A 24943-nucleotide genomic window follows, 5' to 3' on the forward strand; every position below is an offset into this window, starting at 1 on the left:
CACTAAATATTTTTTCTGTTTTAAGGAGTCTTGATTTCCTGGCTCGAGTCAAACAAGGGACGACACTATAAACATTTAAAGCCACTATGTTATGTCCACTAGGTTGGGTGTACAGAAAGGAAAGCGTTATTGAAAGTCAGTAACTATCTTTCATCTAACTGGATCCAGCATATGTCTAATCCTTAAGAGACTCTGATAGCTCCCCATCTGGCCTCCCATGCTTCTCATCTGAATTCTGTTCAGTGACTTCTAGTCACTCATGCCAATTACTGGTTCCCATTTCACACTTGGCATGGGATGGGACCTAGCACCTGCTTCCAGACTAGGCAGCACAGCAGGTTGTGTGGTTTCATCCTTTAATAACTATACACACTGTGACCTTTCCTAAAGGAGATATAGGCTTTGCAGCTTATTTTGTATCAATCAAGACCTTTCTGGAATTTGAACCAGTGATCCCTGTGCAGTGAGTGCCCCTGCTTCAGCAAACTATGGCTTCTAAGGCAGTACAGAGTTCACAGGAAGGGGAGGCAGAAAAACAAGGAATTCACTTTTGACATACTTCTTCAGTCCTTTCCACTACACCACTAAGATGCTGGGGGACACCAGATCACCTTCATGTCCTAGTCCACATCCTGTGAGCACCTCTGTCGCTACTGCTCTCACCTGCAGCATAAGGAATTGCTTTAGTAAGCCCCGTGAAATCTGTTCTGGGGACCTTGGCTCTGCCACAGTGCTGTGCACAGAGGGAAATTTCAGGGCAAATGCTTCAGTTTTCAATGTGCTGCCAGAGCTTTCGATCCTGTGCTGCCCCCACTTTCAATTCTATGCTGCCCCATGCACACTCTATTCTTCCCTTAAATGGTCCTGCTGGCCAGGTTAGCGCTTCACATAAAAAGACACTGGGAGTGTTTGAAAAGGCTTTCACTGCACTACACATTAGACCAGAACAGCCTCATAATAAAGTGCACAAATAGAGCTCCTCACAAACTCTGAGAAGCCCTTCACAATGTGCTCTGTGTGGATTACCACACTTGCAGCCTCACAGCCTCAGAATAATTACCACTCAAAAAGGGGCGGAAATAAAGTGCTCAACAATATTCAAATACCGAGTGTTCCCTGCTGGGCAGAGAAAACAGAACCAATTCAGCTTGCACCATATGGAAAATGTTAGTTCCCTGAGTGTAGGCAGCCCTTATGCAACATAGCCCACGCCACACTCATTTGTTCTATATCACTTCTCCTGCTGTAAGCCCAGGCAAGCTATCAATAGCTAACTACTCCTGCTAACAGGTACTAAAGGTGACATCTGAAGAACAGGGCAGGCTGAGAAATGGCATAGGAGCTACATCCAGAAGTATGAACATTTCAGATTTCTAGATACAGCTCTGATCATTGTTAAGAGCTAGGTTTGTGTATTTATATAAGGGTTATATAAACTAACTAAATTTCCTGAGCCAGATATACTCTGGATGACCTCATGAAATGTGGGTCACCAGGGTGTACAGAAGGCAAGTTATGGTGAGTCACAGAACCTGCAGGGTTCATCTATGGCAAAGCAGCACACTCTGATTAGCCTTCTGTGCCAAATCTATCTGTAGATAGATTTGACCAAAATTCCTTACATAGCTAAACAAGGAAGATCCAGGATGAGTGTGGAGGCTGCTGCAAATCCAATGGCAAAATGACAAGCCAGCAACACTTGCAGTGCTATTTTGAAACTATGGAAAGCAAGGTAGGGAACTGAAGTACTGAGTAGTAATGAAACCAGTAATTCTGGAGCCCCACTTCTGTCATTCATAACACTGAGATCATCACAGAAATGGGAAACGCCTCTTCATTTTTTTTCTTAAAGAAAATAATTTGTTCTGTGTACACACTTGGGGATTTTTTGTTTGTTTTGGTCTTGGTTGGTTGGATTTTTTAAAAATTCCTAATGGTACATGAGCCAACACAAGAGTTCTGTCAGGGCATTTTCACTGAACTATCCATAAGACTTTGCATCAGGTTTTTGCTGCTTGAGACAATGAGTCTGCTCCTGCATACAGCAATGAGCAGTTCTGCCTCTGCAGTTACACGTGCCCCTTCCTCTACTTCCTCTGTGCTCTTAATTCTTAAATTCAAACAGAAAAGTCACACAAAACAGCAGCTTTTCTCTGCTGGCTGATGTGCTTGTTCTTCACACAAGTAGAAGGAATTCACTCTTTTTTAGAAGAGCCTCACATTCACATGCCATCTGACAGCTTTTGAATCTTCCCCACACTGACTTTATGTAAGTTGCTGCTGGCAACACAGCATGAAAGTTTTTAATGAAGCAAAACAGGCAAAGAGATTAGTGAAATTGAATTAATGAGAATGAGTGGCATGTTCCACTTTTAGATTAGGTTACCTGTAATTTCTTCAAAGACAGCATGAAATCCATCAAAGTTCTTGGATCCATCAGACTGGAAGAGGACATGGAGTGAAGACCCAGTGCTTCGGATGGGAGGTGGCCTCTCATTTCCACAGAATTTCTTTATTATTTGACTGTCCAAATTGTCCCCGTCACGAATCTCCACATAGTCATACTGGCACATATAATCAAACTCCAGGCTCAGCATGGAAAATCTTGGGGAACAAGGACAAACAGTCAGACTGCTTACCTGTGTACCCTGAATACTATTTATTTGGGCATTTTGGTATTTAGGGCCTACCCCCCTCAGTGAATCAACAAGTCCCTAACCACACAAAGACCCCTCACTCATCTCAATTTTTTCATCATCATGCCTAGAAGCTGGCTCAACTCTATACAGTTGCTCCATGAGAACATTCAAGTATCAGAACAGTGAAGTCTAAATTGAAGTCATACAATCTATACACGTACGTGCATTAGGTTCCCTAACCATAATACAATGTCAGAACATTCATCCAGGCTCAGGCACTGCAGGGGGCATATTTCTACTGTTGTTGCTTGCTAGAAAATGTTCTATTTGCCCTAAATAAAGTTCCAAGTACTGAAAGTTACAGTATAAAATAACAAGCTTCAAAAGCTGTTTACATTATGATGTTCAGAAGTCAGCAATTAGGGATACAAGGAAAGCTTGGGGATGTAACAGAAGCAGAAACAGCCACAGAAATGGAATCAAAATACTACAGCACGTTTTGCATTAGAAACAAAATGGTAGTAAATCCCCAATGTGTGGCACTTGCCCGTCTTTTGAGAGCAGAAATAAGGCACAGGAATTAGTGCAGAAGGGAAATACTTAAAGCCTTTTCCCACAATGTCTGTCGTTTCCTAGCTTCGATCCAGCCACTGTGCAAGGCTTTTGTTCATTAACAGCCATGCTATATGCTGCCATTGGAATTCAGGTGGGCACAGAGCCAAAGCACCCCACCAGAATATGAACGAGAAACAGAAGGAGAAACACCAAGTGCCTCTGGAGAATGTGTAATGGTCAGGGGGGGCTGGGCTCAGCCTTGGTACAGCAGGAAAATGAGAAGAAATGGGCATGGGAGAGGCTGTGCTGCTAACTGTTCAGCAGGATATTTTATAAATGAAACACATTATGTACTCGATCTTCCTTAAGACTCCTAACACTGCAGATGTGTATTTAGGATTAGGCTTTATCTCCCACATTGCCTATTTCAGTGTGGGCCTAGTGGTTTGCAAAAACTGCATTTTCACACCAAAGAGGTGAGACAAATTTTGGATCTGCTCCTGGACTTCACAGTCTGAAGGGAAGAGAATTCTGGAGCCTGTTTCATACTATTCTTATCTTCAGACTCAGGCACCCATGTTAAGGAGGCCTCCATGTTCCTCCACCTTCCCTTGACAACTCATGAGCTGACTTAAGAGGCCTCTTCACTGAGTCACCTTTGTTCAGGTCATATGGCTGGTTTTTGAACATCAGGAGTACACTATCTACAGAAAAATGACTGAGCAGTTGTAGGAGGCTGCACCAGTGGAGCAGAGTCCCTCATTTTTTTAAATCATCTGATGGAAGGTAGAAGAAAAAACAAAACATCTGCTTTAAATATGCATTAGAGAGAAATAATTCAACTTTGCTTTGCATAAAATGCATGAGTTGAATTCTAGTTCTGTCAGGTCTGTCAGAGACATCCTCATACGTATCAGGTTATACACTACATTTTCAAAACATTCTTTCACTGGTGAAATATACCCCAGGGATCTACCCTTATGGAAGTTACAGAGGAATAAAAATTAACCCATTCATCTTTGTCACACTTATCAGGCTACACTTTATCCTGACCCAATCCTAAAAATACCTTCTGGTTTTCTGAACTGGTACATTTCTGATTAAAATTAAGGATGTGTGCAAGTACAAAAGGAAAATTTCTGGAATGCCCACCATATACTGGGAGCAGTATTATTTATAGGTGTAAAGGTAAATTGTGTCTTGATGTGTGTCCCTGAACAAAGAATGTCAAGACATAGGCACAGAGAATGAAAGAACCATACACAGAATACTGGTTTTAATTGTTTGCTTTCTCTGTTTTAAAAAATGATGAAAACAGAGTGGAAAATGTGAAAGGCATAGGGGTTCTGAGTTGCATTTTATTTCACTTGGCAAAGAAGCAGATACACTGTACTGATGACATGGGATCCTGTGATTAAGACTCAGAATTGGCAGGTCAGGAAACCTGCCAAAGCTTTTAAAAACCTCCTGGCTATGGCCCAGCTGACAGGATCCTTTACAGACCATGAGGTCTATTGCTGTTTAAGCCTCAGGTACACACAATTCAACAGACCTCAGTTTCCTCACCAGTGAAAACATAATTATATAATAATTATCTTGGATATTATAAAACTCAGCATGCTAACTTTGTGCCACAGGTCATCAGATAAAAAATGGAATGAGAACTATTGCCTTGATTTCATCAGTGGCTGCAGTGGGCATATATTGGCCAACCCCTCTGAGGAAAGCCTCTAGCCAAAGGACATCTTTAAAACTGCATCTCTCCTGAGGCACTAAAGAAAAGAATTGAAAGTTGTGAGCTACTTCCACTGTGATATGACATCCTTGACATGACTCAGGCTGAGTCATGAGGGAGCCCATACAACACAACCCAAAAAAAAGCCCCAAGGCTGGGAAAAAAAGCAGAGAAAACAAACTACCACCACAACATGGACACTATTTATCAAAATAGCTCTACTGAGCCAACCCCTGAAGGACTGCATGGCACAGCTTAAAGCAAGGGAAGATTTATCTGTGCTCCTGGGAGTTTTACTCTTCCTGCCCTATGCAAGCAAAGACAACCACTTTGTTTGCCTTCTGTATTATGCTGTCCCCATCCCTGCCCTTCAAGCCAGGGTGGCAGCAAACAGGATTTGTGCACAGAGAAAATGAAAAAAGTTCTTTTGTTGGCAGTTGTGCTGATTCAGCACAGTGTTGGCTGTTAACACTTCACCCAGAGATAGGTGCATTCAATAATTATATGCATGCACAGGATCCATGTCCACCCTCACACATCACATCCCCACTACAGCAAAGACAGGGTGACACCTGTAGTGCTTGAAGCACTTTTTAAGCCTCCCAACTGACAAAGCCCTTTTCAGAAATGTAGAAAAATATAATCTCCCTAAGCTTGTGCTGTGCAAATCATACACCTCACCAACAATATATCTTAAAAAGAAGGCAGGTACAGTCCATGCTGACTGACACTGATGCAAAGTTGTTTCATGTGAACAGAAAACTCTTCGTCACAGCATTCTTCCTGTGTCTGCTACACAATGCTATCTAGGCAATAACAGGTCATAATTACACAATAGGCTTGCATTTGCAGATCTGAAAAAAGTGCATTAGTGTGGGAAAACCACAAGCTCTTCTTTTCAACTGATCTGTTGTTCTTCCTCCCATTAAGCATCTCTTCAAACATATTTAAACTGTTTAAACGTATTTTAACTGTTTCTGTATCTAGCATAGTTCTTTCGCCTGGGCTCCAAAGTCGGTGAAATATTGAAGGGCTAAGCTATTCTTTTTATTCTATTAGATAGTGTGTTTCGAATACCATCCCCTGCTATACTTCCTGCTGCATGTGTGAGCACCCTGCTGTGTACATTTGGAAACATTATTAATTACACCAGCAAGAGGCTCTCCTGCACTAGGCAGGAACTGTGAGCTTGACTCATTAGGGGTAAGCATACACACCTCAGAGGAGGGATGACAGGACAATAGGACACAGGCTGTGTGAGGGGAAGTTTAGGCTAGACATTAGGAAAACATTAAACACTAAAGGAGTGATGGGGCGTTGCAATGAGCTGCTCAGGGAGATGGTGGAGTCACCATCCCTGAAGGTGTTTAAAAAAAGACTGGATGTAGCACTGAGTGCCATGATTTAGCTGATAAGGTAGTGTTAGGTCACAGGTTGGACTTGATCTTCTCAAAGGTCTTTTCCAACCTAGTTAATTCTGTGATTCTGTGACTTGCAGGAGAACCAACCACATCCTCCAGACGTAGGAATGGTGGGAGGAATAACTGAGGCTGATAGAAAACAGGGTTGGTGAAAAGACTTAAAAAAAAAAAAAATCCAAAAGAGAGGGAAAATGAAGGCTAAATGCAAGGTAGGACTCATGGACAACTCTCTCCTTGCATGAGACATTATATTAAAACTTTCTTACATCTTTTCTTCAAAGAATGTCTTAGTTCAGCCTGGTACAGCTTAGTTCAGAAAATACTGGGTGCTTTGCTGTCAAGGTCTTGAAAACAACTCTAAAGAGACACATTGTGCCCAATGCCTGAGAAACTCTCTTCAGCATCCATCTGTCCTTAGCGGGAATTTAAAGCACAGCACTGATCTGTCCAGAGCCTGTCCATCACAAGCCAGACCAGGGGAAAGAGCTGTGGTACCAAATGCAAAGTGCTTGCAATACCTTCACTGCCCCAGGGTTCACAGCTGCTGACCCTCTTTGACTCTTGGTTACCCACACAACCCCATGTCCACCTGAAATCAGTGCTGGCTAAAAGTCAGTAGGACCCACCTTAACTCAATGTTAAATCCAGCTTGAACATGGATAGTCCATTCACACCGTGCATTCAGTGGGTAACCCTCCAGCAAAATCTGACCTCTGGAAGCCCGAAGAACCTGCCCACACCCTGGGGAGAAAAAGAAGAAAAAAAATTGTGTGAAGGACCTTCAAGAGACATTTGAAGAAAATATACGTAGAAATAACACCAGAAGGAGATGACAGGATGGCATACACTCTTTCTTACAAGGCAGTATATAAAATACTGGGACAGCCACACAATGGTTGTAAAGAGTTATGACTATATTGGAATATTGTCTAGGCTAAGAGTACCCCCGGGAAAATTGTAGTTGATTGCTTCTCCCTGGTTTGCAATGCAACTTCATGGAACCATTTCCTGCAGCTTTTGCCTCTCTGTTAATTAGCCCACCTACACACCTGGCTGATGCTCTAGCTCAGAACAGTTTTGATGGAGCCCATGCTGATATTTGCAACCACTGAAGCTGAGGAAAGTGGGAAAGTGACAAAACTACAATGAACACTTGAATTAGCTCAAGTGAGCAAAAGAATGAGACCAAAAATCTGTTGCACCCAATGTCATGGTTGCTAGTCCTTCATACGGAGACTGGGACGAAAAAGAGCTGATATATTCATAGAGGACAAGTTTGTCCTCAGGATTCACTACATCATCCTTGCATGTTAATGCCACCATGCCAATGAAGATATATAAACATCACAGCTCCTCTATCATCAGCGTGACACTGATGACTCAGTGTGACACATATAGAATATATAGCCCTTATCTCTTCTTTCAGGTTCATTCTTATCCTTCCTCTAGTCTTGTTCCACTCTGCCTCTGGCAGTTTTTCACCATACTATGGAATGTACTTCAGCACCAACAGGATACAATTAAGTACTCCAGTCATTTGTGCCCAATCTAAGAAAACCATCAGAGGACAATGAGCTGAACAAACAGCAGACAAGGTCACACCAGGGGAGCAATATCTTTTCATGACAATCCTGCAGCTGTCCCTAGGCATCTGTCCAGGGATAGTTGTCCTAATTCCTCATCCTGAATGCTGAACATTTTTAGCCCAGAGAGTTCTCTCACCTTCAGTAACCTCTCCATTTTCCCCAGCCATAAAATATGGCTAATTATATTTTCCTCTGTGGAAGATGCAAAGTTGTTTAGTGATTTTTGCAGAGCTTACTGTGATCTGCACATGCATGTTCTAGCCAAATGCACAGTTAAATCACTATGTATCAGAAAGAGCTAATTTTTTGTTCCTACTTTCCTGACTGCATCTTTCTGAGTGGAGTCTTGCACATGGCTACATCTCCTGGTAAGCCTTCTGTTGCTTTGCTGGAGTATGTGGCTATAGCTGTAAGCCAAAAATTGCAATTCAGTCTAACAGCATCTCTCTAATCAGGAGAGTCTACACACCGCAGATGAGGATAAGCAAAAAGCTGAATGACCCAAAAGACCTCCACAGCAATTCTCTCACATCTTTTTACCTCTTCAGTCCGACAGAAAGCTCTGCTGCTTCCGTCTGTTTCCCTAGAGAAACCTTAAGCTTTTAGCCAGTAACCCAGGATGAATGTTTCCTACTGAAACAGAGGGTTTTAACACTTGCCTCCGGGCCCTTCCTTCCCGAGGGAGAAAGGGTGACAGTGACCTGATTTGGTGAAGGACCGAGCATCTGTGGTTCCCATTGATCATAGTGTCTGGAAATCAATCCTGCTGCATCTGGTCTATGGGGAAACATGAAGACTGCAGGTCAATTCCTCCTCTTTCTTCTTAAGAAAGTGTTGCTCAAATGAAATACCCTTTGTTCATTTACCCTCGGTTACCCTTAATTAAGCAGGACCCAAAGAAACAGAAATCCTGCTCAGAAGAGTTCCTCAAAAGTGTTTCATCCTCTTCTGTGGCTCGCTCAGTTCCCTCTGTAAAAGGCGAGGATTAATGAGTGTGCCCAGCAACCACATTAGGATTCAATGAGTACAGCAGGATCTGCTGTGGTGAAAATGATAATGCTCCTTCCCACAGCAAGAAACAGGCCCTTGTGCTGCCATTGGCTCCTGCCTCAAAAACAACCTGAGACAAAGCTGCTAGAAATCTTCAGAGGGTTTGACAGGGGGCTTGGACCACCTCAAAGAAAGTTTCCCTTTCGTCCTGAAGGGCTTTTGAGTTTTCGATGCCTTTAACAAAGGAAAGCCAAAGAACTGGTGCAAAGAGATACTTGTATGCACGGCATACTAAACACACTTCTCTGTTTGCTGTGGTACAGCCTGAACTCTCTGGACACTGGCGCCGAGGAAGTAGGTTTGGCCAGCAAAGCAGGTGGTCCAGAGACTAAAGAGGAGCTATTCAGTGACCCGCTCCAAAAGAACGTTCTCAGGTCTGCTCCCACCCTTCTCTGCATGAAGCACCTTTGCGATCACATCAAATCTGTGCTCTTTAATCTCCAGCACTTCGAGAAGTTAGGCTGACTCCCCAGACCAACAGTTCAATCATATGTTGATCAAAAGGAGTCTTTTCTCTTCCTATTCTAAATCTGCAGGAGACCTGGAAAGCCCTCAAAAATAATTTACATCATAAACACAAATGCTGGCAAATTCTGCCTCATTTACAAAAAAAATAAACCACTTTGGCAGAGTATCAACATCCTTGTTCCGTTCCTGTTCCTGAAAAAAAGGCAGCTTTCAGGGCCACAGTAAGATTTCCTCCAAGGCTTGTTACTAACAGAGAATAAAAAAATTCAGGAGACCTCTGAGTTGTAGCCCACAGAGACCCTTGGGTCTATGGAGGGAAAGGTCCTGAGATGACCTTTGGTAAGAACCCATTATCTTCTGTTTGAGTGCTGCACCTTAGATGTGACGCTCCTTGACTGAACAGAGGAGAAAGACAGGAGAAAGGTTTCTGCTATTCAGAAACAGGCTGATATGGGAAGGCAGCTGTCACTTGTCACAACTTGTTGCTTCCTGTTGGTTGTTGGTCACCAGTATTATGTGAAACAGTAATGTTCAGACGATTGTTTTGAAATGTTTTGAAACTTGTAGTTTCAAAAACTACAAGTACTCTTGTCTGGCACAGGGTCCACATTTGGGCGGCAGAACTGAGAACAGCTGTTAGAAAACACCACTTTCTCCCCTGCTTTGATGGAGCATGTGCCTTGAAGTGACATTACAACTTGGGGCTGGCAAAAACTGTTGGAGCGCAGGGTACAGAGGAAAGGGTTCTGCAGGGCTGGTTTTCTACTGGTTTTAGAGCCTGATGTGCCTTTTGGGCCACGATGATTCAATCCAAGAGAAGTCCCATTAGGAAATATCCTAGCACCCAATTAAATCTAGTCAGCGTGCTTATTTCCTAATAGCACTCCTTTGGCGACCCTGTATAATTTATCTTTTTACCAAATGATCTGGTATCCTTTGGTGGTTTTTCAGCCATACCCATGCTTCCAGCTATGCCAGCGGATACTATAAACCTGACAGCCCCATGGGCCATCCCGTGGTACTTCTCCCTTGCCATGGCCCTCTATCACCGCTACTTTTGCTGGCAGCTCCCACAAACCTCTCCCGGAGGCTCACGCTGAGCTGGCGAATGCACTCAGCCCCTGGAGCGCTGCCGGAGGCTAGGCCTCATTGTTCTCCCGGAGGTGCCCAGACCGTGCCTCACAGCTCCCCCGGCCGTGTGCGGTATCAACAGGCACTGATCCTGCCCGCAGATCCTCCGCGTCCCCCGCGCTCCCCTCCTGCCGCCCATCCCGCGGGATGACCGGGGCCTCACGGCGCGGCTCCCGCGGGCCCCCGCCCGCCCCCTACCGCCCGTGCGGCGCCGCTGCCGCCGGGGCCCGCGGGCGGCCGGGGCTGCAGTGCCCGGGGCGCTGCCTCAGCACGGCCCGGCAGCGCAGGGACGCGGCCCGAGCGGCGCTCGCTCGCTCGCCCTCCCGGCCGGCCCCGGCGCCGGGAGCCGCAGCACGGCGGCAGCGCCCGCCGGCCCCGCGAGAGGGAGACAGAGCCCGGCGCTCCCGCCGGGAGCTGCCGCCCGCCCGCGCCGCGCGAGAGGCCGCGCCGTGCCCCGGCAGCGCTGGCGTTGGCAGTGTGGGACAAGTAGGCAGGTTTTTACATCCCGTATTACCGTGGTGGCGCCTCGTTGTAATTCTGGGATTTCTTGGCCCTCTGCCGCTGGCGAGGCACCCAGGGCTGGCTGCAAAGTTTCAGCTGTGATGCCGTATGCAGTACCAGAGAGAGATGGCTCCTCCTGTGCTCTCCCAGATGTGGTGGGTTAGCACATCCACGGCTCCAGCAGCCTGTGCCCCCAGGCATTCCAAGGCTACTTGCTGGCCACCCTCCAGACCCAAAGCCACATCGCTGGCAGGCGCAGTCCGGCACCCACCGTGGTTATGGGCTGCTTTCCAAACATGCAGTTTTCTCCATGCCGGAGCCTACCATCAAGGCCAAAATCGAGATAGCCGCAAAAGGGAAACTCAGGATGTGCTGGCATCACAGCTCTCCTCTGTGTCCCCACTTTAAGAATGGAAGAGACAACAGCACTGTCTAACCTTCCCACCCCACCTCTCAAGCACCACAGAAACACGTGAAAGAGAACACAGCCTCACACTGCTGTCACACTGCTTCCCTTAAAAGAGCAAGTAGTAAGAAAAACATTATAAGACAAAGCTGTCCAAAATTTCAGTACTGCAAAAATATCCAAATAGTCCTCTGTGTGAAGGTGTATTTGCTTCAATACAAGTGGGAAGAATAAACTGAAATATACTGTAGGCAACCAGGCAGATGGAGGAAAAATTAGATGAGTTAATGACTCTTTCTTGGCTCTTCTGTTAAAGAAAATTCCAGAGAAGCTCTAGCATGCACCTAGAGAAAATGGGACTTTAAAGTGTTCTCAGAAATCACGCTGTAAATGGCAGGGGACTCAGTTGATCAACTTCCAAAGCCTCAAGGTTGAGTTATCTCTGTTGCTGAAACATCTTGATTCCCCACATTCTGCTATTTGAAGCAAGGATTTAATTTTATATGCTTTCACCTTCTGAAAGGTCATGGGCAATGTTGTGAATGCAAGTTAAATTGCTTTAAAATCAGTGGCTAAGAGGACACAAGCCTAAGGTATGTAGCACAATGGACAGAACAGAGTAGGGAAATCAGACTCTGCTTTTATCTCTTCCAGCAAAATATGAACAAAGAGACAATCAATAAAAATTGAACGAGAGCTTCACCTTCACTGGTGGAAAATTGGTGAAGGAAATACCTGTCTTAAACATTATACAGTTAGCTGATGGAATTCATTATTGAAAGACAGAATTGGGATTAACAACTTAGCAAAACCAAAAAGCAGAAGCTTTTGTACACTGTCAGGTACAAAACCTTTAGATATTGCTACCAGGACCTGAAACAACTCATTGTTGTGACATAATCAGAAGCTGCAAGTTAGTGTTTTTTAGAGGCACCTTGAAGTGTGCTGAAGATGTGTGGCAGGGGAAGGAAACACTGGGATATCCTTGGGGTTGGCAGGGGCTGAAGGAGGACAGAGGGCAAGCTCTTTGATAAAGCTGTTGTCCTTGTAAATGTTTATGCTTATGCTCAGCGGCTATGATCCAAGAAATGCAGATTACAGAAGATTTCCAGAGTTGTGGTAGTTAAAGTTTTAAAATAAACCAAACCTGAACAGACACTTAGTAGGGTTCTAACCCACCATGACATGAGTTCCTCTCAGACAAGCAGTGTGAGAGGAGTTTTTTTCCTAATTGTAGATCTGCTTACTGCCTGATTGTGTTTGCCTTCTCCTGCTTGTGCCCTTTGCAAGAGTTGCTGTGCAGGAATAGCTGGAAAGGCACAGCATGGCCCTGGCTCTGTCCCACCACTCCCTGTCCCTGACATCCCTCCCTGCCCGTGCAGGACACTTACTCATGCAGTCCCCTCCGTACCAGCCAGCTCTGCACTCTGCACAGTAGATTCCCTTGATGTAGAAGTCGTCAAGTGTCCCTCCCCAGGAACCATTGCGACAGGACTTGCAGTTCTCAAAGATGGTGCAGCCTAAAAAGAGAGCCACTGTGTTAGACAAAAGCCAAGGTGGATTGTCCTGCAGGAAGAGGAGCAGCCTCTCTGTCTTTTCCACAGAAAATGCCAATGACGTTAATGACTGCAGAGCTGCTGACAGCTCTCCCGCTGGGAACCATACCCAACCTCCACGCCCTAGGCAGCTCAGACTCTGAGATTTGGAACCAAACTCCCAGTCTGACTTGCCCAAACTTCTAAATCTCATTGCTCCAACTGTAAATGCCTCTCTTAGGAGTCTGAATGTGTGTGCTGATGCCACTTGGGCCCAGCTTAAATGATTCTGATGACTTTTAAACTGGTCCTAGCTCCTCCTGCTCTCTCCTCCTATCACCTTTCACCTTTCTTTTTCCTCCTTGCTTGTGGGACTTCCAAGTTGTCTCTCCTTTTTTTGCTTTGGGGATGCAAATCAACCAAGAGTACCACCAAAACACTCCTGGTGTGAAGCCAGCTATAGTGTCACCATTTGGCAGCTTCCAAGCCTGCCCAAGACATCCTGGCAACACTGCTAGTAGAAAGTGTTGGGTTTTTTGGCCAGTGATGCTACCTGCTTTGGAGGAACCTTGCCAAGTGTCTTGCTGCTGTCATCTGAGTGGCAGATGAAGTTCCTGAGGAAATGCAAGACAATCTCATGCCTCAGTGAGATGTGCTTTTTCACCACTGCCCTGCCCAGCATCTGCCATGATGCCTTGGCCAAAGATTTGGTGTGAACACAGCATAGCCACAAACACACCTGGGTGGATTAAACAGGAGTCACACTCGTTCTCCTCATTCCTGCAGCAGGGAATGGTGTAGCCCACTCTTTCTTTCTGTCCTGGGCAGATGCACTCGATTTGGTCGTATTCACAGCATTCCCGACACATGATATTCCACTCGGCTCCTGGGCAGTTCTCATTGATCACTGTGTACTCTGCAGTGAATGGAGAGGAGGACACACAGAAACAATCCATTATCTGATCAGGACTGGCAGGATCTATTGTTCAGGGGTTTGTCATGAATCATGGATGGCATGAGGCTGGCCAAGGTCTTCAGCCCAGAAAAACTCAAAATGTGTGGCAACATGTGCCTGAAATGTCCGTGTGGTTTGCATGTCTAAGGAACACGCAGGAGTTTCACAGTACCAGCCAGAGGAAGCAAACAGACCAAAGGGAAGGAATATATTTGCTTTTTCTGCAAGGCCTTCACACTTCTGTGGTGAGAAAAATAGCTTTAAAAAAACACAGAGGATGATATCACATGAGAAGGTTTCTTCAGACTGCAGGACTGATTTAAAGCACCATCTATAGTATAGATTATTTAAACTATGATAGCATGTTCTTGTTGTATTTCTGCTTGTGAATTTTCTATTCTTGAAAACTAGGGGGCTCACCAGGAAAGGCCACTTTTAAAGTCGGATTTTAGCTGGTTTCACTCCCTGTTTTCACCCAGAAGTACATGCTGTTACATTTCACTTCACTGCTGAAGGAAGTTGTTTTTAAAGGTTTGTTTTGCCTGGCATTTCTAATATGGTAACATCTTTCTGTTATTTAGCATAACCTCATATGATATCTAAGCTATGCTGGAAGTACCCTTTTAAGAAACAACCTTAGACTGTGACTCAGGATTGCCACAATAAGTGCAGATCCTACCTTTCCCCACCAGTGTGCTGTCTAAATTCTACAAAGAGAGATCCAAGGAGTGCACAGAGATGTCAGCATGCCTTCTAAGCAGCTGACAGCACTGATGACTGCTTTCATGGAGTTTGATAGTAAAAAGAGAGAGCAGACTAGAAAGATGACACATGAAAGAAACTTAATGAGACTAGTTCTTTTTTCCCCTTCTATCCTCCTCTTTTTTTCTTTTTTTTTTTTTTTTGTTTGTTTGGTTTTTTTTGTTTGTTTGTTTGTTTGTTTTTTTTTAATCGTGGTTGGGTAACAACCTTTTTCCTTGTGTATTAGACTCTGAGTAACAGGGCTGCCTTGTCATGAAACAACCCCTTTATCTCTAAGGTGAAACACTCCCATCCATGCCTGTACCTGTCTCCCTTCTCACACAACTGTTTTTTTGTTTCATTGTCACTGATAACCTAATTACTGTGCCTGCTGGAGCTCCCTACCACTGAGCCTTGCTGCTCTGTCTCACTTGACTCTCCATGACCTCATGAAGCCTGGTTGCTGGAAGCTTATCTTCTCCCCTAATGATTTTTACTGACTCCATAAAAAAGGACCACCAAACTGTTTCTTCTTTTTTTTTCCCCCCTTTGGCTGGGAAATGAAATGCAGCCCTTTGTGCTTCTCAGAACCGAGCCTTTCCCTTGTGCCTGGTGTACTGACCAGGGAGAGTCCGCTGCAGCTCTAAGTTTAGGAATGAGGCTGCTGTTTGTGCCGAAACCTTTTCATCCCCCCCTCTCTGCCCCATAGTCATTCCAAAAAGAAAAAGCTGTTCCTTCCATCCAATAAGATTCTGTATTTGTTTATTCCAGTAGTGGAATCTTGCACTGAAATAATCATATTGTTCAGCAGTTACAGACTCTTTTGCCTGTAGGTCTTGACACGCTTTACGAAGTTCTTTTTCCAGATGGGAAAATGAAGCACAAGGGAGGTGAGGTGACTTTGCTCAAGGTCCCAGGGAAAAACAATGGTAGAGTTGGGAATTAAACTCATGACTTTTAATTTCCAGGATGGCAGTCAAGCATCCTGGCCAGGCTGGCGCTTCTTAACCTATGGCTATTATTCCCTTTTAATTAAGCCTTTTATCTGTGAATTGTATCTGATTCAGATTCCAGAGAAAATTAATTACACACCTCTAATTATCTCTGTAGAACTGACACTCAGTTTGATACATCACACCATACAAGGCAGACAATAGCTGTGTCTCTGGTGTATGAGGTGGGGGTCTCACTCCTTCCTGAAGCAGTACTCTTTAAAGTCTGACTAAAAAATAACTACCCAACACTCAGAGCTTTTGTAAAGCATCCTTCAAATTCTCATTTTCTTCTAACTCAAGATAGAAATCTAATTTATCTCAAGCTTGCTAAAGCCTATTAATAAAGTGGATATATTATTCAAGAGAATTTTTTGTCTGCAAAATGATCCAAATATTCACAGGCAAACTTACATTGGGATGACAAAGGAATGTCTCCATCCTTGCAGGAACTCAAATCTGGCAAGATAAGGCTGTGAGTAGCACAACTTTCAAGTTAGCACCAAGAGATGGGCTGGACCATTTAGGTGACATCAAGAGGTCCCTTTCAACCTAAATTACTCTATTCTTCCCTAAAATATTACACATGTATTTTTATGCATGTAGAGAGTGTGAATGTGTGCATATGTGTATTTATTTTCATATGTAGAGCTTGTGTACACAACAGAGCCAAAAAGCAGAGGCCACGCTTATTCTTGGTGGATCAGATGTGTGTATTTGTAGAATAAGTTGACCTTGAGGTAATATTTAGTGTTAAGAAGGGAGCGGCAGATCTTGGCCCTTAATGAAATGTAAAAATAGACTTGCTGCCATCTAAAAATGCTGTTTGCTCACTTCTTTTGTCTCAGCTTAGACAATGAAAATAAACTGTCTTTTAACTTACCAACAATTTAATTCCCTTTCAGGTTCTTGGTTTCTGCAGTTTGGGCAATTTATATAGCCTTGACAAGGAAATATGTGGATTTGAGATTTTTTTAAATGGCTCTTCTAGGATTTTCTTCACAGGAAATCATGGAATGTACTCTTTTGAAGTTCTATAAAAGCTATTCTTTAAAGAAATATGATTGAAGAGTTTATGCATCCCTTTAATAATAGCAGGATCCTTTTTGTTTTATCTCTGGGTACTGAAAAAAAGGCAAATAAAACCTTTGCCTCACAAGTTTAAAAGGGATATGCAGAGAGTCACTTATGTGTGTAAGCAATGTTTGTTTGTCTGGCTGAGCTCAGCCTGTGCTCCATGGAGGCAGAGGCATAACCCTGCTCTCCCTTGTGTTTTTGGGGATGGGCAACCACTGGCAGCTCCCACACACGCACTTGGCCATTATTACCCAAAACAGAAGAGAATGAGGCAGAGAAAAGTGGGAGAAGATTTATTGACTGAGTAAAATGCTGAAAGCAAGGCCTTGGCCAGCTGTGGCAGAGATAATTGTCGGGTGTTTTGTGAGCTTTACTTTGATAATCTTCCAAAGCAGGCAGTCTGGCTTGCAGGCAGTGACTGTGTCTTTGATTTTGGGACAAGCCGGAAGAAGCTGCTTGACAACCCATGCAAAATATTTAACTGCAAAGAACAAACAAGACTCTGGACAGGCAAATAAACAGTGGATTAATTTATGAGATTTTAATGATGGAAGAAAAGCCCATTAAATCCAGGCATAAACATCTCACATGGAAGCAGCTCAAGACCATGGAAACCACGCAAAAAATGCCTGTGTTGGGAAAGCACGCAAACATCCAGGGCGTATGCTGGTGGGAAGACCTGCTTGGCTCAGGAGCCTGGCACAGCCCAACACAACACTTCACCTGATGCTTTGGGTTGAGCCTGAGCAGGACTGTGAGGTGGGAGATCAACATTTTCGAGTTCAGATGGCAGCATATTCATGCTTGCTACCTACATCTGCACCTAGCAAGACCTCTTCATCCCTACAGCATGTCAGATCCTAGAAGCTGTCAGTTATTGTATTCACAGGGGCCTCCGTGGCAGGGAGGAATGATGCATCTGACTCCATGTTCTCAGAAGGCTAATTTATTACTTTATAATACTATATTCTATTAAAGAATACTATACTATACTGTACTAAGGAATACAGAAAAGATACTTTCTCAATGCTAAAAATAATAATAATAATGAAGACTCTTGACTCTTTCCAGAATCCCAACACAGCTTGGCCCTGATTGGCCAAAGAGTCAAAATGACTCACACTGGAGACCAATCAAACAATCACCTGTGGGTAAACAATCTCCAAACACATTCCACACAGGAGAAGCAAATGAGATAAGAATTGTTTTCCTTTTCTTTGAGGCTTCTCAGCTTCCCAGGAGAAAAATCTGGCCAAAGGGATTTTTTTAGAGAATGTGAATGCCAGTGATGGATTTTGGAGGACACCAATTGGAGGCGATGCTCCCAATGTTCTCTTCGTTGGCAGTGTCAGTCCAACAGCAATTCACCTCAGTGATGCTGCTGCCTCCCCTCATGCCCAGGGCTGAGATCAGACTTAAAGCTTTGGTGATTCAGGAACAGATTCACAAGCACATTGTTGCCTCAGGGGTGGGTCAGGCCACATCATGGTGAAGTGTCAGCTTCAGCTGACTGATCTTTTGCCATAGTGAATTTGTATATCATAGATACCTCGCTATGGTATGGAAAGGGATTTCTGCTCTGAAGATCTGAGAGCTGGGAAAACTGAGTAGCTAAGAACTAAGGTGAATTGAAGCAAACCCAATTATACCAATTATCTTTTGTGTCTTCCACTTCTTTGGAAGAATGAGGATTTTTTTTAGAGTACAGTCACTTTGAGCTGATATAAGCCCGTGCTGCTGCTGAGATGGGACATTTTTCTCCCTCCTCTCTCTGATTCCCATTCCCAACCCTGTATTTGTGCTGACAGTAGCTGCTATGTTGAGGGATCAGACAACTGATTGAGCAAAAAACCAATTTGCCATGTCTGTCCTTGAAGAGAACTTCCTATGCTGCAAGTCCATTCTGTTATCCTGCAAAAGTTTTCCTTCCATGCCTCAGTTTATCCATCAGTACACTGGTAAGCACTACTTAAGCTCAAAGAAATATTATTTCAAATTGCTTTGAAAAGTGCCATTTGCAGTAACAGTGCAGTGTAAGTAATACCAGATACAAACAGATAGATACATTTCTAGAATTTGAGTCCATGGAGGATGACTTTTTGAAGTGATTATTTAACCAGTTCGTGTTCCACAGATGAGAACATGCCCCTTTGTATTTGATTTCATCTTTATTTTTCAACATACTGCTCAACAACAGCTACTGTCTTGAAGAAACAAGCAGCTGAATTTGAAGGAGCAATTTCTTAAGGCTGTTAGTAGGGAATGTTTGGCCATGTAATTATTCTGAAAGGATTCTTTAACTTCTCATCAAAGAAAAGACAGTTTCAACAGAGATGAAACCTAGTAGCAGCTTACACTTTCTTTAGGTCCATCTCATTTTTCTGCTCTTTCTTACTTGGCTCTACTGCCATTGCACAGATATGCAAGCTGAGCCTCACCCCGCAGCCATCAGGTGTGTGGACACTGACAACAGGAAATGCTCTGAGTGCAACACTGGCTGAAACTGTGGCTCCATTGTGATGAATAGTAAAATTCTCCATTTGATTTCAGTAAGGCCAAGAGGAAGACACCTTGGAAGGGAAGAGGGATGTTCCCTTTAAGAGACTTTTACTGGGGCTCTTGGAAAATGATGTACCCCAAACCCTTAATAATAAAGGAAAGCGCAGGTCTTTATTGTTAACCTTTTTGCCTCCGATAAACTACTGTGCAAATTATGTCTGTTTGTCTCTTTGATGTGTTAAGAGGATGAAAGGGATAATGCTGTCTCTAAAACCACTTGCTTCTCTCTAGAAATTATGTACCTATTACTCTTTTCAGCAGCTGGACTAATTAAAAGAGGAGCTGAAATACATCCCTGTTTTAGTTTTACTCAGTGTGCTTACTTTATGGTCGCAGGCCTTTGCTGAATAATTAGACTGCTGCATCTACAGAGGCATCCTTTTCTGCCTGTAGTGTGTGCTTTCACACAGTGGCAAGTGTGCACAGATATGCAAGCTGAGCCTCACCCCGCAGCCATCAGGTGTGTGGACACTGACAACAGGAAATGCTCTGAGTGCAACACTGGCTGAAACTGTGGCTCCATTGTGATGAATAGTAAAATTCTCCATTTGATTTCAGTAAGGCCAAGAGGAAGACACCTTGGAAGGGAAGAGGGATGTTCCCTTTAAGAGACTTTTACTGGGGCTCTTGGAAAATGATGTACCCCAAACCCTTAATAATAAAGGAAAGCGCAGGTCTTTATTGTTAACCTTTTTGCCTCCGATAAACTACTGTGCAAATTATGTCTGTTTGTCTCTTTGATGTGTTAAGAGGATGAAAGGGATAATGCTGTCTCCATTGCTTCTCTCTAGAAATTATGTACCTATTACTCTTTTCAGCAGCTGGACTAATTAAAAGAGGAGCTGAAATACATCCCTGTTTTAGTTTTACTCAGTGTGCTTACTTTATGGTCGCAGGCCTTTGCTGAATAATTAGACTGCTGCATCTACAGAGGCAGTTAGCATCCTTTTCTGCCTGTAGTGTGTGCTTTCACACAGTGGCAAGTGAGGAGAGGCAAAAAGAAAGGATCTCTATTGTAAAAAAGAATCAAAGATAGTGGAAGAACACAGGAGAAAATCTACAATACTAAGTGGAATCTGCCAATTTAATAAATGCAAATTAATTTGACTGTCTTTTTAAAATACCCTTCTCCTTTAGTTTCTTCTGAGTATTTATGACCTGGCATTTGTGTTCTTATTGACACTGTGGCCTTGTGGCTTCATTTGAGAAAAGCTGTGACAGGAAGAAATAGCCAGGTTAAGACTCTTCAGAGGTTGCCATATCACCCTTCAGGCTTCAATTCTCTCTGAGGCAGAGGATCTTATTCTGGGCAGAAAAGTTATACTAGTATGATCAGGAAGAGAATTTGTCTTCTCTGTGCTGCAAGACAAGGAACAGGAACAGGTAATGAATGTAGAACTTTTGAGTAAGTGACAGCATTGATGATGTTAGACTTCTGCAATAGGAGAGAATGTTTGAAAATCTGCAGAGAAGAAGCAGCTGCAGTATTGAAATGAATTCATGACCACATAACGTCAGAATGTGCTCGTGTCCTAAACGTAGAGCAGTGGTGCTGGACCTGTCTTGAGGACTTGCCTCTGGTAAGGGTGTGAGACCTGCAACATGTTGACAACTTAACTTGCAGTTAATGTTGCCCAGATAGAAACCGTCCACACAGACTGCAGCAACCCTCCTCAAATTTTAATCCTTACAGCTCCCGTGGAGTGTGTAGTCCAGCCCTAGCCAAGGACTGAAGATGCTCTCAGTCTGCCAGGCCTCTGTCCCTGCTGATGGCTTGCCTCCCTGCCCTGTGGCCTTCCTTCCAGTCTGCCCCTCACCATATCCCTGTTCTTGCAGGAGGGAGAGGGGCATCCACATGCCCAAGGGAGGTCCTGCTGCTGACAACTGCATTGTCCTGTAGTGGTCAGGGTCCTTCAGGGATTGTGGAGAGAAAAATCCTGGGCACTGGCAGGCTTGCAGGGACTCCTGGGAGCTACTTGAAGAGACCTCAGGGTCAAAAGTGAGTAACCCCAGCATTCTTTCCAAAATAAAAAGCAAGTTTCTTTGCCTTTGTCAATGCTAGGAACCTAAACATGTGAACTGAAGTAACCCATTTGCTAAGATTGAATGCATCTGGATGTGTCTGAGTGCATCTGGCCTTCACTTCTCTAGACAGAGGCTGGGGGGAGGAGGGGAAGAGAGGTTGGGAAGGGTTTAGATAGGCAGAAACACACAAAAACACACATATATTTTTAAGGAAACATGAGTCACTTGCACTCCAAGTTTATTCCAAAAAGTAAATTCCCAGACCGCCCTGACTCCTGCCCCCAGCTCTCGAGGCAGGCCCTGTGCAACTGGGTGTGATAAATATGGATAAAAATTGGATACATCTGTGGGGAGGAGACAAAACGCTATTTTCCAACCTGCCCTGACATGTTAAGGCCACTGCACTTCTGAGTCACTCCCCTGTCTCTGAGAGCCCCTCCTGCTGTGGCTGGAGGGGGCTCCTGGCCCCCTCATGCTGCCAGCTGTGTGCCAAGCAAGTGCCAGCAGCTGCTCCACCACCAGCAGCAGGGCAGGGGAGGCATGGCAAGCAAGGGCCGGGGGACAGCTGACATCCATGTGTCCCACAGGCTCTTCTCACACTGCTCCTGGTGTGCGAGGAGTGGGTGTTGGGGGAGCCAGCACCCTCCCTCCAAAGCTCTAAAGCTCACAGCCCTTGTGTCCCACAGGCCATTGTTGTCCTTCCTCCTGCATCCCGTTGTCCCTGCTGCCGAGGGGATCAGTGCTAGATTACTCTGCAGATCGGAACTTTCCACGAGAGAGACGTGCTGCCCCTGCAGCAGGAGGGGCTTATGCCCACCCAGCTGCCTGACAGCCACAGCCTGTGCCCAGGGATGCTCTGCCACTGGCAGGGCTACTTCTGTGCCACTCCAGCACATGGCACATCCATGGAGCCACCTTGCCTGGACAGTGTGCAAGGTGGCACGTGTCTGAGGGATGGGCCACTGCAGGGACAGGTCAGTGCATGTGGCACAGAGGTGGGGAGAAGCTCTCTGTGCTTGTGACCCAGGGGGAGCTTTGGCAGGAGGCCAGCCTCCCAGGATGGCTGCAGGTGCTGGTGGCCAGCCTGCTGGGCAGATGACCCTGTCATCACCTGTTCCCTGTGTCCTGAGGGCTTGGCAGGGAAGGGCACTGCACAGGCAGACTCTCTGCTGCAGCCCCTGCTGTGGGGACCTCTGAAGCACCATCCTTGACACCGGTTCTTTACAGTCTTTGAGATCTGAGTGCCTGCAGATCTGACAGCTCCCCTGGTAAGAGGAGTCAGCAGTACTGAAATATGCAGCAGCTTCAAGGGTGGGTGACTTGAGGGCACCTCACTCCCAGTCCTTAGGGCTGCAGCTCCCAACAAAGCAGCCCATGACAGCTGGCTGCTGCAAGCAGGTCTGGACACCTCCAGGTGTAAACGGCCCAGGTTCGTGGCCATAACTACAGCAAATTTGCACTCAACAGTAAATGCTTTTTGCTCAACCTTATCAAGATAATACTTGCTGGTTCAGCAGAAACTGGGATGGGGCTTGAGTATAAAAAAAAATTCTTCTGCTTTAGCAAGGCTTTCCCTTCGAGAGAATAATATTGGAAGAGCTAAATCCCAGATTGGAAACAATGTGTGGGTTTTGTTTTCTTTTTTTCCTTCACTTTTTTCTCCCTTGCCTTCATTCTTGGTGTTGGGGCTGGAGAGGAAAATCTCTGTCTTGCCAAACTAAACAAATTACGCTTTACAATTCAGAGACTTAAATGCCTCTTTTTATCATCATTTCCGTAGCACTGAGTGTTGAGAAAATAAAAGGAGTAATAAGCAAAGTGATTGCATACCTTTTTCTTAATGGCCATTGGCAAACAAATTCAGCCAGTTGTTCCTCTTTAAGGCTATTAAGTTTGCCTGAAAATCATTCCTGGGTAAACCTACACACACACACACACACACTCCATGCTGACAAGAAAAAAAGTACATAAAGCAGAGCCCCTTCGTTCTCTTATTGCTGTCCCTGCAGATCTCTCTGCTTCCCATGACAGCGCATGAGATCAAACCCCTCTGACCACACTGAAGGAAGGGGGCTCATTCGACCGTGCCGGGAACACACACGCTCTCTTACAGTACCTCTTGGCAAGCAGGAGATGAGCAGGAGCTGGAGAAGAGTGAGTCCTACAAGTGTCCAGGGTGCTCGCTCCATACTGCCCAGGCCAGTGCAGCGGTGTGACTGCTCGGGAAGGGAAAGCAGGCAAACAGCTTTTACTGGGACCTCACCAGCTCCAGGCTGCGAGGGATCTCGGATTTCAGACCTCAGCACGCTCCCATCCTCACCAGAGGGGAACTACCTTCAAGAGACTTCTCAGGCGTCCAGAAGCACACGTCACCCCAAACCTCTCCAACTGCTGCCTTAACCCTTTCTGGACTCTGGCAACAGATCCTTTCTGTGATGGCTTTATTGGCTCAGTGCTCACAACAGAGATAGCAGCTTTCCTTATGTAAAGAAAGCTGTTTTAAAGCGGGCAGGGAGAGAAATGCCGATATCTCTCTATATGAGCCATCCCGGTTGCTGCGGCTGAGCTGAAGTTACGGACATCTCCAGAAGGAGGCACTTTGTCCTTGCTCCCGTTGGGCTCGTGGGGCTGATGCATCCCGGGGGGTGGCAAGGCTGGCTGTGGGGTGGGTGCAGAGAGGCATTCCTGTCCCACACTCCCGCAATTGGCAGCCTGGCCAAGTGACATGGTTCGCTTTACTATGTGCTTAAAATAGCCGTGCATTTTTATGGTGGGGCAGATGAATGAATGAGGCTCAGTAAAAGTTCACTCCACAGTGGATGAAAACCACAACACACAAAAGGAATCACTTGGCATACGTGTGCTTGTGCTAGTCAAAACCTTTTTACTGTCCATTTCTGCCAGGAAATGCAATTTTGGCAAAATTGAAATGTTTTGTCAGAACACACTGATATTGAGGAAATGTTTAATCCAAACAAAGGAGACCATTTAGTTTGGATTTTATCTTTGTGTCATATTTTGTTTTGCCTTTTCTATTAGCACATGCTACTGACTTTTTTTCTGGTCTTCAACCCATATTTCATGGTAGCCTACTTAATTTTCTCTAAAATTTTTCTTGAATAATTTTTAATACTTTCCAAAGGATATGTTTTTTACCTCTAAATCATACTTTCTCAGTTTGATTTCTATTGCAAAATTTCAATATTTACATATATTATGAGGGGGGAGAAATTGAAAAATGGGCTTTTGCTTTGGAGTAGGAAATGGAGTAACCCAAAAAGCTTTAACAAATACCTACAGTTTGTAAAACTCAGGCATGTTGAACAGCCTCAAAAATTTGAGAGCCATTGCCAATGGAAGACTTGAGTAGTTCAGTGCAGTGCAAAATCCCCTTCACCTTCAGGTGGTTTTTCATGGGGTGAATTCCTTTAACCAGACATCTCTCTAGTTTAGGCTTGTCTGTCTGCCAACCTTTTGACTTTACACTGTGAACAGTCTTTTCAGGGTTCGTCCACCTTCCAACAAAACACTACCAAAGTGTATTTTTTTTCCCAAATCTTTAATACT

General features: G+C 44.7%; 1 protein-coding gene across 4 annotated transcripts in view; it reads right to left on the reverse strand.

The window, feature by feature from the left end:
- Positions 1-23565, reverse strand: part of PAMR1 (peptidase domain containing associated with muscle regeneration 1) — a 54710-nt gene extending 31145 nt beyond the window's left edge. For 3 of the 4 annotated variants that reach the window (XM_041481200.1, XM_041481199.1, XM_041481198.1), the window contains exons 1-5: positions 23493-23565; positions 13767-13943; positions 12884-13012; positions 6977-7091; positions 2387-2604 (exon numbers count right to left, since the gene is read on the reverse strand). In XM_041481200.1, the coding sequence (XP_041337134.1) occupies positions 2387-2604; positions 6977-7091; positions 12884-13012; positions 13767-13943; positions 23493-23565 (712 nt within the window). The remainder of the gene's footprint in view (positions 1-2386; positions 2605-6976; positions 7092-12883; positions 13013-13766; positions 13944-23492) is intronic. The other variant, XM_041481201.1, reaches the window with a different exon arrangement.
- Between the last annotated feature and the right edge of the window lie 1378 nt (positions 23566-24943).

Source organism: Pyrgilauda ruficollis, unplaced genomic scaffold (genome assembly GCF_017590135.1).
Source record: "Pyrgilauda ruficollis isolate IOZ18807 unplaced genomic scaffold, ASM1759013v1 scaffold55, whole genome shotgun sequence".
NCBI classification, from domain to species: Eukaryota; Metazoa; Chordata; class Aves; order Passeriformes; family Passeridae; genus Pyrgilauda; species Pyrgilauda ruficollis.